Raw genomic sequence first — 15,836 nt, forward strand, 5'->3', positions numbered from 1 at the left:
GGAGCGGCTCTAGCTTGGGCTGGTCGACCTTCGGGACACCCCACTTCCATTTCTCCAGGCAACTCCCCACAATCCGCCCGGTGTAGGGGGAAGCCCTCCGTCATCGTTGCGGAGGTAAAACCAACTTGTGTACCACCGGCGGTTGGAGGACGCGAGTTGGGCCGGGATGTAGAGGTGCAGGCGGTCCTGATGCACTTGGAGAGTGCAGCCTCCGGCCCTCGCCGCCTTCCTCTTACCCGACGTGCCCGTCGGCTTGGTAGTGTGCCCCGCCCGGAACAGATGGAGCCACAACTCCCAATGGGGAGTGATCCCTAAATACCCCTCGCAGACGGCAACAAAGATAGCCGCCTGAGCGATGGAGTTGGGATTAAAATTATGGAGCTCCACGCCGCAGTAGTGCGGGAGCGCCCGCATGAACCGGTCCACCGGGACACCGAGGCCACGCTCGTGGAAGGAGACGAAGCTTACGACGTAGTCGTCGCAAGGCCTCGGCTCCGGCTCACCGTACGGAGCAATCCACTCCGGCCTAGTGGGGTCTGTCACCGGGCGGAGGAGTCCACCGTCGACAAGCGACTGGAGCATCTCCTCGGTGACATCCGACGGATCCCAGGGGTCCGCCTCGACAACAACGATGTCGCCGGCCATGGGTGCGATGGAGGAATTAGGTGCGGCGGTGAGTTTTTTCTCTCCCTCCCACGCTCTCGCTTTTTTCTCGCTTTCTCCCTAGGCTCGCTCTTCCTCCTCTTCTTCTCGGCACCCGCTGCTCTAGCGACGGCTCGACGGGGGCGGCGCTAATGTAGACAAGGTAAGACGAGGAGGGCGAGAGTCTTTGGGTATTTATGCGGGGAGGAGGCGAAACGAACGGGCGACGAAATCGGGGAGGTTTTCCCCCCCGATCTGGCGCGGTTAACCATGAGCTGATTTCGCCGGCCCACGCGCCCACGTCTCCCGCATTAAATGCGAGGACAGTTACGTCCCATCCACCACGCCACGCTCAGCCACTACGGCAGCAGGTGTCGTTTCGACTCCCCATGAAACTACCTCAAAAGGCACGCCGCCCGTACCGAGCCAATAGGGAAGATATTCCCTGCGGCCTATTCCTTTCGTATGAAGGAACCGGGCTCTGAACCTATTACGATCTAGGGGTTCGAAGGCTGGGCCCCAAAGGGTTTCGACAGCCGCCCCAGGATAACGGAGTCAGGGACGACCGCGGGCAAGCCCATACGGGGCCGAGGCCCAAGCAAGCGAAACGCTTGGGACGCCCAAAGTTGTGTCCGAGACCGAAGGAAAGTCTCCGAATGGGATCCCACCGTAGGGAGGCACCGAGCCACCGAGGCCTAGCGAACGGCCTCGGCACCCACTAGAGACATCCTCTGGTACTCTTGGAGTGTGTCTCTGGACCGCTAGCCGTCCCCTAGCGAACGAGGTACGGGCCTCCACTCGGACTACCCGATAACAGCTCACCAGAAGTGCCACCGCTCGTGCCCATCGAGGGTAGCGAGGCACATTCCACCCCTCCTCCAAGCGAAAAGGAAGCGCGAGGGTCGCACAAAAAGTCAGGGGAACCCCCGATGGCCTTCTCGTTTTATGTAGAGGCTAGGGGGCTCTTCCTGCAACCTTGCCGAGACCCAGCGACCCTAGCTCGCACTCAAAGGGGCTCAGCAAAACAAACCCTCCTTCCAAGCGAAAAGGAAGCGTGAGGGTCGTACAAAAAGACAGGGGAGTTCCTGACGGCCCTCTCACCCTATGCAGAGGCTAGGGGGCTCTTCCTGCAAATACGCTGAGACCCCACAACTCAGGCCCGCGCCCAAAAGGGGCCTCGGCAAACAAACCCTCACGTGCGAGGGGCGTATAAAAAGTCAGGGGAACTCCCGACGGCCCTCTCGCTCTGTGCAGAGGCTAGGGGCTCTTCCTGCAACCTTGCCGAGACCAGAATGGGCTCGGCAAACAAACCCTCCGTCCGAACGAAAAGGATATGTGAGGGGCGGATGAAAAAGTCAGGGGACCCCCGACCGTCCTCTTGCTCCAGGCGGAGGCTCGGGGGCTCCTCTTGCACCCAAAGACCAAGACAAACGGTTCAAAGCCACGCTAGAGGTTTCATTATAAAACACGATAAAGGGCACCGAGCCCGTTACGGTCTAGGGGTTTGAAGGCTGGGCCTCCAAGAGGTTTCGACAGCCGCCCCAGGGCAACAGAGTTAGGGACGACTTCGGGGTGAGCCTACGAATGGCCCAGGCCCGAGCGAACAGTCGCTCGGGGCGTCCTAAGTCATGTCCGAGACCGGCAGGGAAGTATCCGAATGGGATCCCACCGTAGGGAGGCATCGAGCCACCGAGGCCCAGCGAACGGCCTCGGCACCCACTAGAGAAACCCTCTGGTACTTTTGGAGTGCGTCTCTAGACCGCTAGCCGTCCCCTAGCGAATGGGGCTCGGGCCTCCACTCGGACTACCCGATAATAGCTCACCGGAAGTGTCCACGCTCGCGCCCATCGAGGGTAGCCTGGCACATTCCACCCCTCCTTCCGAGCGAAAGGAAGCGTGAGGGTCATACCCAAAGTCAGGGGGCCCCTAACGAACCTCTCGCTCCGTGCGAAGGCTAGAGGGCTTTTTTTCTGCAGCCTCGCCGAGACCCCTACAACCCGAACTTACGCTTATGGGCTCGGCAAATGCAATAAGAACTAATCGCTCAAACGCAAAAATGGAGAAAGCCCCTGGAGGAGTAACTTCACTCCTCCAGGGGCTCGGGGGCTACACCCGGCGGGTGCGCTCGCGCGCACCCACCGAAACCTCAAAAAACAAACCAATTCCTACAGAGCAGGCATAAACCTAGCCTCGACAAACCCTCAGGGAGAGTGCACGCACTCCCCCCGAGGCTCGAGGGCTACTGTCGGGTACCTTAGAACGGGGTACCCCAAGCAAACATCAAATGGGTCGCTAAAATCCCATCTAAAAATAAAGCTAGAAGGTAAGCCATGGGCTCCTCACCTGCCACGACCGAGCCCACTGGGTCCTCCTCCTCCTCGCCTCGAGCCTCGAGCAGGAGGTCTTGGCATCCTGACACAAACTCCGCCTCGCGCGAGGCTCCCCAGGGAAGGCCTCGGCAGGGAGCGCCGTCTCCGTCTCGCCCGAGGCTCTCCACGGAAGGCCTCGGCAGGGGGTACATTCTCCATATCGTGCGAGGCGTCTCGCGCAAGGCCTCAGCAAGGAGCCCAATCTCCGTCTCGCGTGAGGCCTCAGTCTCCGTGTCGCTCGAGGCCGGGTCGCCCACAGCCCGTCACCCCCCGCCTCGACCGACCCTCCAGACAATGCATCATGTCTCATTAATGCTTCAACCACTCCCGCAATCTCAGCCGGACGACAGCTCAACGCCACAGAATGGCCGACGCGACCCGAGGTCACATCAGCGCCATACCGGCCGGGACAGGGCACGGCGGGTATTACCGGCCACTGTGTCCTAACACTGTGTCCATGATCAGCACCATACCGGCTGGGATAGGGTACGGCGGGGATTACCGGCCACTGTGTCCTAACGCTGTGCCCACGATCAGCCGCCCACTCGAGGCCTCGGCACTGTACACCAAGGTCTCGGCGATCTTGGGTTCGCGCCTGCCGAGACCCCTCCACCGCGGTGCAGCCTCGGCATCGACCAAGTCTCGGCCTCGCGCACAGTCCGTCCATAGTGGCTTGCACGTTCACTGTCGCACCCACTCCGAGGCAGTCCCGGGGTTCCCACGACGCACAAAATCTGATGGGATGACCATGCCGCTCCAGTGCTCCAAGGACGGACCACTCCGATGACCACGCCACCACAGGAAAAGGCTACAGGGCCCGGACGCGCCGCCTCTGTTCACACGATGCCGTATAGTTCGCTCATGTACCGTCCTAGTCCTCCCTTCAGGCTATAAAAGGAGAGGACTTGGGCCGTTTTAGGGAGACGAAGGAGAACACCTTGTAACACACACACACGCACATCCCTGCCGCCTGAGAGCAACATCTCAAGCGGCCCGCACGACACCCTGCCGAGGCCTGGGACCAGCTCCCTCTCTCCTTTAGCTTGTAACCCCCTACTACGAGCACCTCGGTGCAAGGAATACAAGATCGACCTCTCAGACTGGACGTAGGGCCTCGATTGCCTGAACCAGTATAAACCTTGTGTCTCTTTGCATCACCATCCGGAATCAGGAGCACGCAGAACAAATTCACTGGTTGGTTGAGGACCCCCCGGTCCGAAACACCGACAATAGGGTTTTCATGCAGAATCATATCTGAAATAATAATAAAAGATTATGTTTTATCAAAATGAATTTATCTTATTTTCCTTGTCTTTCTTTCTCTCTTACTTGTAGGCCTTGAGATACTTGCATTCCCATGTAATAATCAATTTGCTGGTCAAGAGCCTGGCAGCAATGAAGATATCCAGGATACAGTTTGTATCAGGATTAGAGCAAAATTACTATTTTTGACAAGGTAAGCAATTTGACCTGTGAGCTTTTCTTTTGCAGTAACTAACATATTATGAATTTAAAGTTTTCTATTGTTCATCTGAGTATGTGAAATAAAAACAACCCTCATTGCTATCTCATTGGAATTTTATTATAATCAAGTTGATTGGACCAGGCAGAGAGGTGAACAGAGTAGGAAATTTAAACATTCATAATTAGCGTCACTGCAGAGACAACATTCAATGGTTGGTTTATTTATTTGCCATGTTTTTCTTTCTTGAGCTTTAACAGTTTGCTGGGTTAGTAATCAACATTTTTTGTTATTCAGATATGATTCAGTTGGCTGTTTTTTTTTCTTTGACAACTGATTTAGTTGGCTGTTGGTATTGAAATGCTGGAGACTTTGCTTTCGAATCTTGGTCCAAAGGTTAGTAGCTAAAATTGTTATTTCCTTACAGTAAGTAGTCTAAAATATAATTTTTACAGTAGTTGAATATGGACTGTGATTGTTATAATCCTGAAACTGTATTTTGTTGATTTCCATTCTTTTCCTGCAGGGGATCTACATTTGCAGTTGCAAACAAATAATGGGTCAGTTTGTTTTTCACCTAATTTACGTATATGTAGTGGACTTTCAGTAGCTCTGCTCTTTAGCAGCAGGCCTCAATGGCTAACAGTAGTTCATACTTGAGAGTTTACATATATAATATATATTATCAAAAACTCTAAATCATTCAACAGTCTACTAATTCCTAAGTTTTTATCTGCAGCCATAGCATGACTATGGTGGCTTAGAGACAAAAAAAAATTATGTCTATGCTTTTCGTTTTCTAATATTTCAAATACGTTCTGTAATAGCCATATCATGACTACGGTGCCCAGCTGGGACGGCGGCTGGCCGGGCCAGCCAGCCCGCGGTGGCCGGATCGGCGGGGCGTCCTCGATGATGGACAACGCCTACTTCGTCGGGCGCACCACGCTGCAGCTCGGCCTCTCCAAGGTGGAGATAAGTAGTGCCCGCCCGAGTCCCTCTTCCTGATCTGTGTTGATCGCGTTAGTGGTGCAGCAGAGGTTTCGCGAATCTGTGGGGAGGATACGGGCTAAGCGGTTGGGTTCTGTCCAAGTTTTGAGTCCCTAAAACCCATTTGTCGATTTCATGGCCTGCAGGCAGCGTCGGGCGCGGTTGCGTGCAAACTGATGGATGTGGCGCATCCCGGGTGCCGTGCCGATGCACATGATCCGGAATTACAAGGTCCTGCAGGATGTGTTCAACAAGCTTAAGAACACTAAGGTGAGACACGGCTTAGTTTCTCTCCCTTGCCTTGTGCTGCCCGCGTGGGGATTTTTTTTCCTAAATTTGATTGAACCAGTTTGCTGCCCTTGTGTTTCGTGCTCTGTATGTTCCGTGCTGATGAGAGTTGATTCTAGTTGTGTGATGTGACATACTGACATGTGGACATGCTATGCAATAGCTTCACTTTCTGGGCAAGAATTTGTTATGCAGTGGTGTTAAGGCCTTGTAGGATCCTAATTTTTCTCGATTCCTTTGCTAATTCGAAGCAGTTTGATGATGCCATACTCACTGCGTGGAAAATTTTTGCACGCCGTGTTGTTTGGTTTCTTTAGAATTTGACGAGAACAATGAAACACTCTGCTGTCTACGTCGTTTTGTTGGTCTCATTGGAAAATATTCAAATCATGAGTTAGGCTGTTATACTTTGTAGTAAATTAGTTTTTTCTTGTTTAGGTTAATACTTACTAGATGCTCTAAAGAGATTTCTACTTCTCCAAGCTGCGGGACATTGAGATCTTCTGCCAGAGCCCTGAGGTCGAGCACGTGCCGCTGAGTACTTGCCTAGCAGCTATCATCTGAAATCCTTTGGTCCTTGCAAGTGTCAGGTTACAAGTACTAACTGAGTAACCAATACATACCTTGTATTTGATTTATTTTTGTGTACTTAAGTTATGATCAGTGCATATGAATTGAGATCGTGATAACCTTATGAATATGAACATACAGTATGAAATTCACTGTGCCAAAACTGCAAAAAGAAGACACCTAATTCGGGGTATCTAACTGAAATCAATGCTGCCTAATGTGTGTGTTTTCTACATCAATGATTACTGCAGTAAGAAGAATGTCAGCTCCGATATAAAAGTCATGTTAGTTTGTCAACTCATATAGAAAAACTTGTTAGTGTTGTGCATCTTTACTTTTTGAGTCAAAACTATTTCTGATCTGTGAACAACCGATCCTTCAAACTACTTTTTGAACTATTTTTTACAGGACCTAATAAATGTGATGTCGGTCTTGATGGCCACACTATTTTGGTCAGCACCATTGTTTTGTACTTTTACTGAATCAACCGGAGGCTGTTCTGCTGCTGAGCAACTTGAGGTAGTCTTCACTGCAAGGTTGTCATCATCAAGTTTCATCAACAGTGGCAAGGCGCTCAGCGACATCTTCACTATCAGATTCGGAATTAGAAGTAGAGTATAGTTGTTCATTAACATAAGTCAATGGATATATAAATTATGTATTAACCATCAGTGAGTCAATAGATATGACTATGTATTGATCCCGTTTATGCTCTGTAGATATTTGATATCCAAATGGAGCTAAGACAACATGTTAAAGTAATCCTGATGCTCTTTCAATGTTCAAACTGCTCGATGTGGTCAAATGGCCGGTTACTTGCTATGTTGATTTTATCGAGTTGATTAACTTGGTTCTTTCCCGTTGTTTCTGTTGTTTTCCGGATTATATACAATCAACAACAACAACAAAGCCTTTAAGTCCCAAATAAGTTGGGTAGGCTAGATTTGAAACCCAGCAGAAGCAATCAAGGTTCAGGCACGTGAATAACTGTTTTCCAAGCACTCCTATCTAAGGCTAAGTCTTTGAGTATATTTCATCATTTCAAGTCTTCTTTAATTGCCTCTACCCAAGTCAACTCAGGTCTTCCTCTGCCTCTCTTCACGTTACTATCCTGGCTTAGGATTCCACTACGTACCGGTGCCTCTGAAGGTCTTCTTTGAACATGTCCAAACCATCTCAACCGGTGTCTCACTGAACAATAAAACATTGTTATGACAAACAACTTTCTCCACTCACTTCTTCTTCCAATAGCCAAAGCTAATTTGTCTGTTCTTTTGCATCGGTGCCTAAATAAGCTACAAAGCTAGCACCTTTGCTCCAGCGTATTGCTTCTACTCCTATCTCGCTCCTCTCCTTGCACCTTCTTACACGCATTAGAGCTCTCTAATGGTCTTATAGCTAAGCTCGTCAATGTTTTTGCTGATATGGAGTAGTGGAGGAGATAAGAGAGGAGAGATGGGCTCTCATACGAACACCAAACTATGCACAAAGGTCTACGTAGGTGGGCCCAAATAGCAAGTGCTTGTGAGGAGGTATGAAAGAGAACACGAGACATGGTACCACATAATAATAAAAACACTTTTTTAGGCAAATAGAAGACAAGTATCATACAATTTGGCTCTTTTATAACTTAATTTATATTCAAACACTTTGCTATTGGCATTGCTCTAATACATCTTTATTTTTCTCTCATTCTTGTTGTCTATGCACCATACATTTTTTTATTCCTCTTAATTTCCGCACCCAAAAATAAAATGACAAATAATATGGTAGGAGGCAGTACACTACAGAGAGATTTTTTTTTTTGGACTACAGAGAGATTTCGAGCCATAGATTTGTCGGGGGTCGGGGGAAGGAAAGGATCCTGCCAAGCGACGACGAAACCGTAGTAGAACGTCATTGGTCTGCAACAGGCGCGTCCCGTGGAGCCCAACTGGCAACTGCCCAAGGTCTCGGCGGCCGTCCAAGCCCACACGGCCGGCCACGTTGGGCCCGCCCCCGTCCCGCCCACCAGATCTGCGCGTATAGCCCATGGATCCTCCAACTCTACGGGCGCCCAACAAACGGCATCGCGTCCCTCTCACGCCTGCGGCCTGCACCTGCACCGCACGCACCCAGATCGGAACAAAGCTGCTGAGTGCACCCAACCGGTACGTACAATACGTGGGACCGGTGAGGAGGACCCACCGTGTGGCTACCGCTACTCCTGACTGCTGGCCCACAGGAAACAGACAAACGGAAAGAAAAACAAAACATGGAAAGTAAGGACGCCACATTATCCTTACCGGCACCGCACAGGTCTCTACTGCCGTGCTATTGCTGGGCTGATAAGTATTGTTGACTAATTTATTATGAGAAAAAAAATATTATTTGTTGATTGAAAAAATATGGCTTATAAGTCAAACGAACATGACATATATGACTATGTGGTTTCTTCTTGAGAATTGTCAAGGAGCAAGTTGGGGACTTGGGGTTGTTTTTTCTGTTTGCTGCTGGCGAACCAAGATGTTCCCAAACCAAGTTTCTAAAATCAGCTAACTTAAAGAAACGTTTCCTCTCCACGATATGCGCAACAAAAGAGTGAAAGTTTTCTTGCCAACTGCTTTGCATGATGGATTTCTCAGTGCTTTTAGCTTTTGCCTCTTCCAGCATGCATTTTTCGAGCATTCTAACAAATGGGACTGCTCGCACGGCCTCGACGCTCCTAAACGTTTGCTTGGCTCTTGAAAGCACGAAAACCTTGATCACCTTTGTTTTGTCCTACCCTACGTGGGGCATTTTACACGCAAATGTAACTCAAATTTATCCAAAAGCGAATAGGCAAGTGCCATGACATTTTTAATGCGTAAAAAGCCGTACGGTGCGATCTTCCACAATACTGAGGTCTATAGCGTGTGGAGAGCATATCTAAGGCCTCGTTTAGATTGGAGTTAGCAATCAGTATTTGACACTGTAGCACTTTCGTTTGTATTTGACAATTATTGTCTAATCATGGTCTAACTAGGCTCAAAAAGATTCGTCACGTAATTTACAATCAAACTGTGTAATTAGTTATTTTTTTATCTACATTTAATACTCCATGCATGTGTCAAAGATTTGATGTGATGGAAAGAGAGTGAAAAAACTTGCAATCTAAATAAGGCCTAACAAATCAGGTCTTGTTTAAATCCAGAGCTAAAGTTTACAGATGTCACATCGAAGTGTCATATGAAAGTGTTCGGATAATAATAATAAAATAAATTACAGAAGTCATCGGTACTTCACGAGACGGATTTATTAAGCCTAATTAACATATACTAGCACATATTTATTGTAGCACCACATTGTCAAATCATGGACTGATTAGGCTTAAAAAATTTGTCTTGTAAATTAATCGCAATCTGTGCAATTAGTTATTTTTTAGTCTATATTTAATACTCTATATATATGTCAAATATCCGATAGAACAGTGACTCAACTTTAGAGAAATGAACTAAAGGAGACCTCTGCACTTTCACGTTCCTTTTCTGTTGAATCTGTGACCTCGGCGTGAAGCCTGTGGACTTCTAAATTTGTGCACTATACCTACCTAGGTAATCCAGCTAAGTATGTACTTCCAGCGTCCAGGAAAATATATAATTATAGGTAGCTTAAGTTTAACCAAGTTTATAGAAAATAGTATAAATATTTACGTCTCCAAATAAATTTATTCTGAAAATATATACTACGACTAATTTAATGATACTAATTTTATATCAGAAATATTAGTATTTTTATATAATTTTAGTTAAAGTCCAGGTTATAATTGATCATTCGAAAAACGAGAATTGCGTACGTACTTCTGAATTTCTGCCCGCGAATGATAGCACACGGAAATGTTTGGGCCGGCGTGTCGGCGACCCATCTCCTCTCCTCCAGCATTGATTTCGTTTTATTGTGGGCGAGGTCCGTCTGTCTCTGTGTGCGCAACACTCCAACTCGGGCATTAAAAGGTCGTCGTCCCTCCCGCGAGATCCAGCCAATGGGCGACGCCCACCGTTCCCACCGGCGGTCTCCGGTCGGCCCCCGGCCCTCCCGCGCAACAGTAACCGATAAGCCCAGCGTCCCGAGTTCCCGACCCGCACCTCCGCGGGCACGTGCCGGTCCACGCCTGGGCATCTCGCTCCCGATAAGGCAGTGCGGGTGTGGCTACGCCACTAACCTTCCTATAAATATTTCACTTACCCCCTCGGGATCCCAAAGAATCGCACACTCCGCGCTGCTTCACACTACTACCTTTTTCCGCTTCGAGGATCCGGAGCGCTCCTCTTTTCTGCCCTCGGTTGGGGTTTCTGCAATTCTGCTCATCGGAGTCGGAGGAGGAGCTTCTGTCGTGTCGCTGGCCGGAGTAGGATCTGCAGGGCCGAGATGGTGGTGCATCTGGTGGTGCTGGCCTGAGTTGCTGCCTCGCGAGGTTCGATTGGGTTTTGGAGTTTTGGTAAGCGAGAGTTGCTGATACTAGGAAGGAAGCAGTACTGGAGGAAACGATGAGCTTCGGTGCTGTGGACATGGAGGAGGAGAGCGGCGCCGCGGCAGCGGCCGCAGCGGCTGAAGAGATCCGGCGGCTACCGGCCGAGGTGAACTGGGAGATGCTCGACAAGTCGCGGTTCTTCGTCCTGGGCGCGGCGCTCTTCTCGGGCGTGTCCGCGGCGCTGTACCCGGCCGTGGTGGTCAAGACGCACCTGCAGGTGGCGCCGCCGCCGCAAGCGGCCACGGCCACGGCCGCCGCCATCCTCCGGCGGGACGGCCTGCGCGGGTTCTACCGCGGGTTCGGCGCGTCGCTGGCCGGCACGGTGCCCGCGCGCGCGCTCTACATGGCGGCGCTCGAGGCCACCAAGAGCTCCGTCGGGTCGGCCACCGTCCGGCTGGGCGTGTCCGAGCCCGCCGCGTCGGCCGCCGCCTCCGCCGCGGCGGGCGTGTCCGCGGCCGTCGCGGCGCAGGTGGTGTGGACCCCCGTGGACGTCATCAGCCAGCGGCTGATGGTCCAGACCCCGGCCTCCTGCCGCTACCGCGGCGGCGCGGACGCCTTCAGGAAGATCCTCCTCGCCGACGGCGTCCGCGGCCTCTACCGCGGGTTCGGCCTCTCCATCCTCACCTACGCGCCGTCCAACGCGGTGTGGTGGTCGACCTACGCCGTGGCGCAGCGGTGCCTGTGGCGCGCCGTGGGGACCGAGCGCTCCGAGAGCTGCGCCTCGCTGATGGCCGTGCAGGGCGCGAGCGCGGCCGTGGCCGGGGCCGCCGCGGCGCTGGTGACCATGCCGCTGGACACCGTGAAGACGCGGCTGCAGGTGATGGAGGCCGACGCGGCGGCGCGGCCCACGCTGGCGAGCACCGTGCGCGGGCTGCTCAAGGAGGGCGGCTGGGCGGCGTGCTACCGCGGGCTCGGGCCCAGGTGGGGGTCCATGTCGCTGTCCGCGGCCACCATGGTGACCACCTACGAGTTCCTCAAGCGGCTCTCCGCCAAGGAGGGCTCCTTGGGCTAGATCCTTCTTTCGCCGTCCTTGTTAAGCGTAACGATCTCGTCAAGCGACTCTACCGTATCGCCCGCGTGTCCGCCGTCCTCGAAGTCGAAGGTCGAGGCGATCGATCCATGGAGATGGGGGGTTGGATTGTGAATAGGATCCTCTCTTCTCTCTTGTACATATTGCTAAAAAATCAGGTTATTTTGCCGTCGTTTTTGTTTTCTTAGATCCGGCGCTATAGAGGGTGGGCAGGAAGAAGAAGAAGAACTAGAAGGGGTTTTAGGATGCAAAAATTTTGCTGGCTTTTGCTGTGGCCATGCTGCTGCTTCTGATGATGATGAAAACTTGTGTGAAATGAAGAACTTCTATCCAAAACTTGCGTCGATTTCCCTGTCAACTACAGTACTCCGATGTGTTGCACATATGTCAGCATTGAATCCTGTTGTTTTGCCTAGTGCCAGTGCTGTTGCTCTAGCTGCGTCGCTGTTACGGCGTTGCTTCATGGAATGGAAGACTCGATGCGCTCTTGCTGTCGCCGTGTCGCGTCGCTTCTTTTCGCCATTTTCTTCGCTTCGTTCTGCGTAGTACCCGGGGAGTGGAGTGGAGCTTGGCCCGGGACAGCGAGGGCGAAGATGTCCATCCCACCGGACCTTATCCATCGGCTTGCTGTTGCTGTAGGCTGGTGTACCGCGCTTCGATGAACCTCTCCTTCCGGATTCCCGGAACCTTGGACACGAGAAAGAAAAGAAGGAGCTGGAGACGCGAGAAAAGTTAAGGTCGCACTATAGATCAGTCCACTCCACTCCACTGGTGAAGTGGCGACGGATTCGAATTCGGTTACTTCAGAAGACAGGGTGCTTGACATTGGAGGATTAAAAAAAGCTCTAGGACTTTGGTGGGTGATTAAAAAGGCTCTAGAAATTCCCGAGTATGACAGCATGATAGCGAAAGAAATTCGGATATGAACACCTGTATAGATCAGGCGGCAGGTGGTGATGTTTGCTAGGCCTAGGCTGCGTATGATAAGCTGTGCTCCCCATTTCTCAAACACGCGCCGGCGCTTGTTTGACTCGTTAGATCGATCGGAGAAGCCTCGAGAAACCTGGCCGTCGTCTACACTCACATGATGCGTAAAAGAAGCAGCAACTGCAGATCACCTCCTATTTGGCAATCGCTAGCGTGTCATCAGGATCAGGTCCAGGTCAAGGGCACGGGGGTTTGAGACTTTTTCGCGTGTGCCGCGGGCCAGGATGCCGCAGTCCAGCCACAGTCAGCTCCGGTCCTTCCCCTCCGAACCAGGCGTCCCTGATCGGGCCCGGCGGGGTGGGGGCAGCAGGGGGCCGTGGCGTGGCGCGAGCTGACGCCTAACGGCCGGGCCCGGGCGCGCGCGCGCGCGTCGCTCTCTGGCCACAGATCCGGCTCCGTGCGGTTCGTTGGGCCTGGGCCTGGTCACCGGTATGGTTAAGGTATGGGCGTATGGCCGGCGGTGCGGTGCGGGGAATGATTGGCTTGTTTGTGCGGATGGTTGGATTCTCCTCGTCGCGTTGCCTCGGCTCGATTGATAGGCTACGAACTCTAGTAGGTAACGACGGATCAGTTGTCGCGTGCTCCGAATCAGGAGGCTGCACCCGGTCCTGGATTTGGCTGCCATCTGGTCCCTCCTGCCTCTAATGGTCTCATCCACAAATAGTTTTTTAATTTGACAAATATCAGATCGTCGTATCAGCATTCCTATCTAATTAGACTAATTTTACGACCTTTTTATAGTGTAAATAAGTCGGTACTGTTTCAGCTTGGTATGATCTACTAAAATTCTAGGATATTCCGGTGAAATACTGAAAACCCTTGCTTTTAACGCTTTCACATCTCCGCTCCCTGGTCGTTAAAAAGACAGAAGCCACACGCTACGCTCGCACGCACGCTTCTTCCAAAGAGAACTGCTCTACGGAGTCGGCAGCTCTCGGTTGTTCGACGTGGCTAGGCGGCTAGCAGAGGAGCAACCTCTAGACGGCAAAGACTATCTTGGTTTGCAGCGCCATCAGGCAACCGACCACGAATGTTGACGCCAGCGACTAGAACAACAAACAGTGCAAAACGGCATAAAAAGGGAGCAAAACAAGCCACGCATCGAGGTCGTTGATTGATGAGTTCCTCCTGTCTCCTTGGAGCGAAGGGCAAGGCGAGCGGCTAGCCCAAAAGACTCATAACGAAGCCTCTGTCGCTGTCACTCATTGAAGGTTTACGGTGACGTGCAAACGTGGCACTGTCGCGGATCGTGTCAAACGTCGCACTTAAATTCCACGGTGCACTTTTTTTAATGCTTGGGAAATTGCGCGGTAATCAAGGCAAAGATCTTTGTTCGCTTAACTTATCCTTATCAGTCGTGGTACAATATTTTTCTCTCACAACAAAACAGCATCAGTTGATTTATCAGCTGCAAAAACTATCAGCCGAACAACCAATTACTACTGAGTTAGTGTAATAAGTGTGTGGAACATCCAGAGTCATTGTTTCGAGTGCCTCGTCCACACGGAAGAGGACCTGGCCGGAGACGGTACCAGTATACCAGTTTAACAGTTTCATTATCCTCGCCCTGGCGTGTAGCGTCTTGACTTTAAAGCTGTGCTAATCTCATGACTAATGTGTGGTGTACTGCTGTTCATGTCAATGACGAAGTCACGGCATGACAGATTGACAGTTAGCTCAAACCAACTCCCTCCCCCGCGCCTTGCTCTTGCAGCAGGTGTCAAGTCTCACGTCACGTCCTCTCTGAAGTCTGAACCTCTGCACCTCATTTTTCTCGACTGCTACTGGTACTGTAGTTCCTAATTATCGTGTCTGGAATGGTTAACATGCTAACATTAATGGAACTGTTAGCTTGGCCAGTATGTCGTCCATATTCATTAACTTCTGAGTTCCGATGATAACGTACGCTGTACCAGGTCTGCAGATTATTACGGAGTACCGCTTTCTCTCTTTTTTCAGCGTGCGGGACACCCCGCCCAGGCGCCCAACAACGACCGCAGGCAAGTTTCTGGCTTCCTCCTCCACTGGTACTATCTTCATCCCAAGAATAATGGAAGTATTATATTTCCGTTTTAAATAGGTTTACCATAATTATATATTCTATAAAATTTAATGATACTTATTATAATCATAAATATTCGTATTTCACATATTTCAAAAAAAAATCTATTGATTTACTGTTTTTAAGAGGAGGTGAGTATTTTTGTACCTTTTTCTTTTTTTAGAGAAATTTAGTACCTTTTTCTTTACGGGCTTGCTAGTGCCCGGAAGTCTCATGCAGATCGTTTCCCGCACCATTTTGCGCACCCACGCAGAGCCCACGCCGCCCTGAATGTTACCAGCATTGAGAAGACGGGGAGGGGGAGGCGGATGCTTAGCCCGACGCCGGGAGGAGGAGGAGACACCGAGGCGAGGCAGCAGAAAAGCGAGGAGGCAGATGCAACATCCGATCTACTTTCGAAACATCCAGATGCAACACTTGCAACATACGTCGACGAAACACTTGAAACATGTATTTGAAACACTTGCAAAAACACCTGAAAAACACTTAAAAACCACTGTAAAAACGTACGCAACATCCAGATAAACAACTGCAACATGTGTGTGAAACATATGCAACATCGAAATAAACACGCTTGCAACATACGTCTCGAAAAACAGATGAAATATTAGGAACAAAGGCTTGCAACATTCGTGTACAACCATTGCAACATATGCAACATCCCGGTCTACTTACGCAACATCTACATGAAACACTTGCAACACACATTTGAAACACATCTAAAACACTTCATACATACCGTTTGCAACATGTGCTTCTTCCTGTCGTGGTGTCCAATCGCAGAAGACGTTGTCCCAGCCGACAACGACCTTCTCCTGGTGGCGCGGTCACGCCGTGGCTGCAACGGGCGAGCATAGATTGGGGTGCGGCGGAGGATCCCGCAGCGGCGAGCCGGAGAGGGTGCGGCCCAGTGAGGGATGGCCACGATAGGCAAGGCGGAGAGGGGC

The 15,836-nt window shown here is 50.9% G+C and overlaps 1 protein-coding gene across 1 annotated transcript; it reads left to right on the plus strand.

Moving 5' to 3' along the window:
• The first annotated feature begins 10,529 nt into the window (after positions 1-10,529).
• Positions 10,530-12,255, plus strand: LOC136506306 (uncharacterized). Its single transcript, XM_066501323.1, has one exon. It carries the CDS (start codon positions 10,827-10,829, stop codon positions 11,820-11,822), a length of 996 nt encoding a protein of 331 aa, XP_066357420.1. The 5' UTR covers positions 10,530-10,826; the 3' UTR covers positions 11,823-12,255.
• Positions 12,256-15,836: the final 3,581 nt, after the last annotated feature.

The sequence above is a fragment of the Miscanthus floridulus genome, chromosome 1 (genome assembly GCF_019320115.1).
Source record: "Miscanthus floridulus cultivar M001 chromosome 1, ASM1932011v1, whole genome shotgun sequence".
NCBI lineage: Eukaryota > Viridiplantae > Streptophyta > Magnoliopsida > Poales > Poaceae > Miscanthus > Miscanthus floridulus.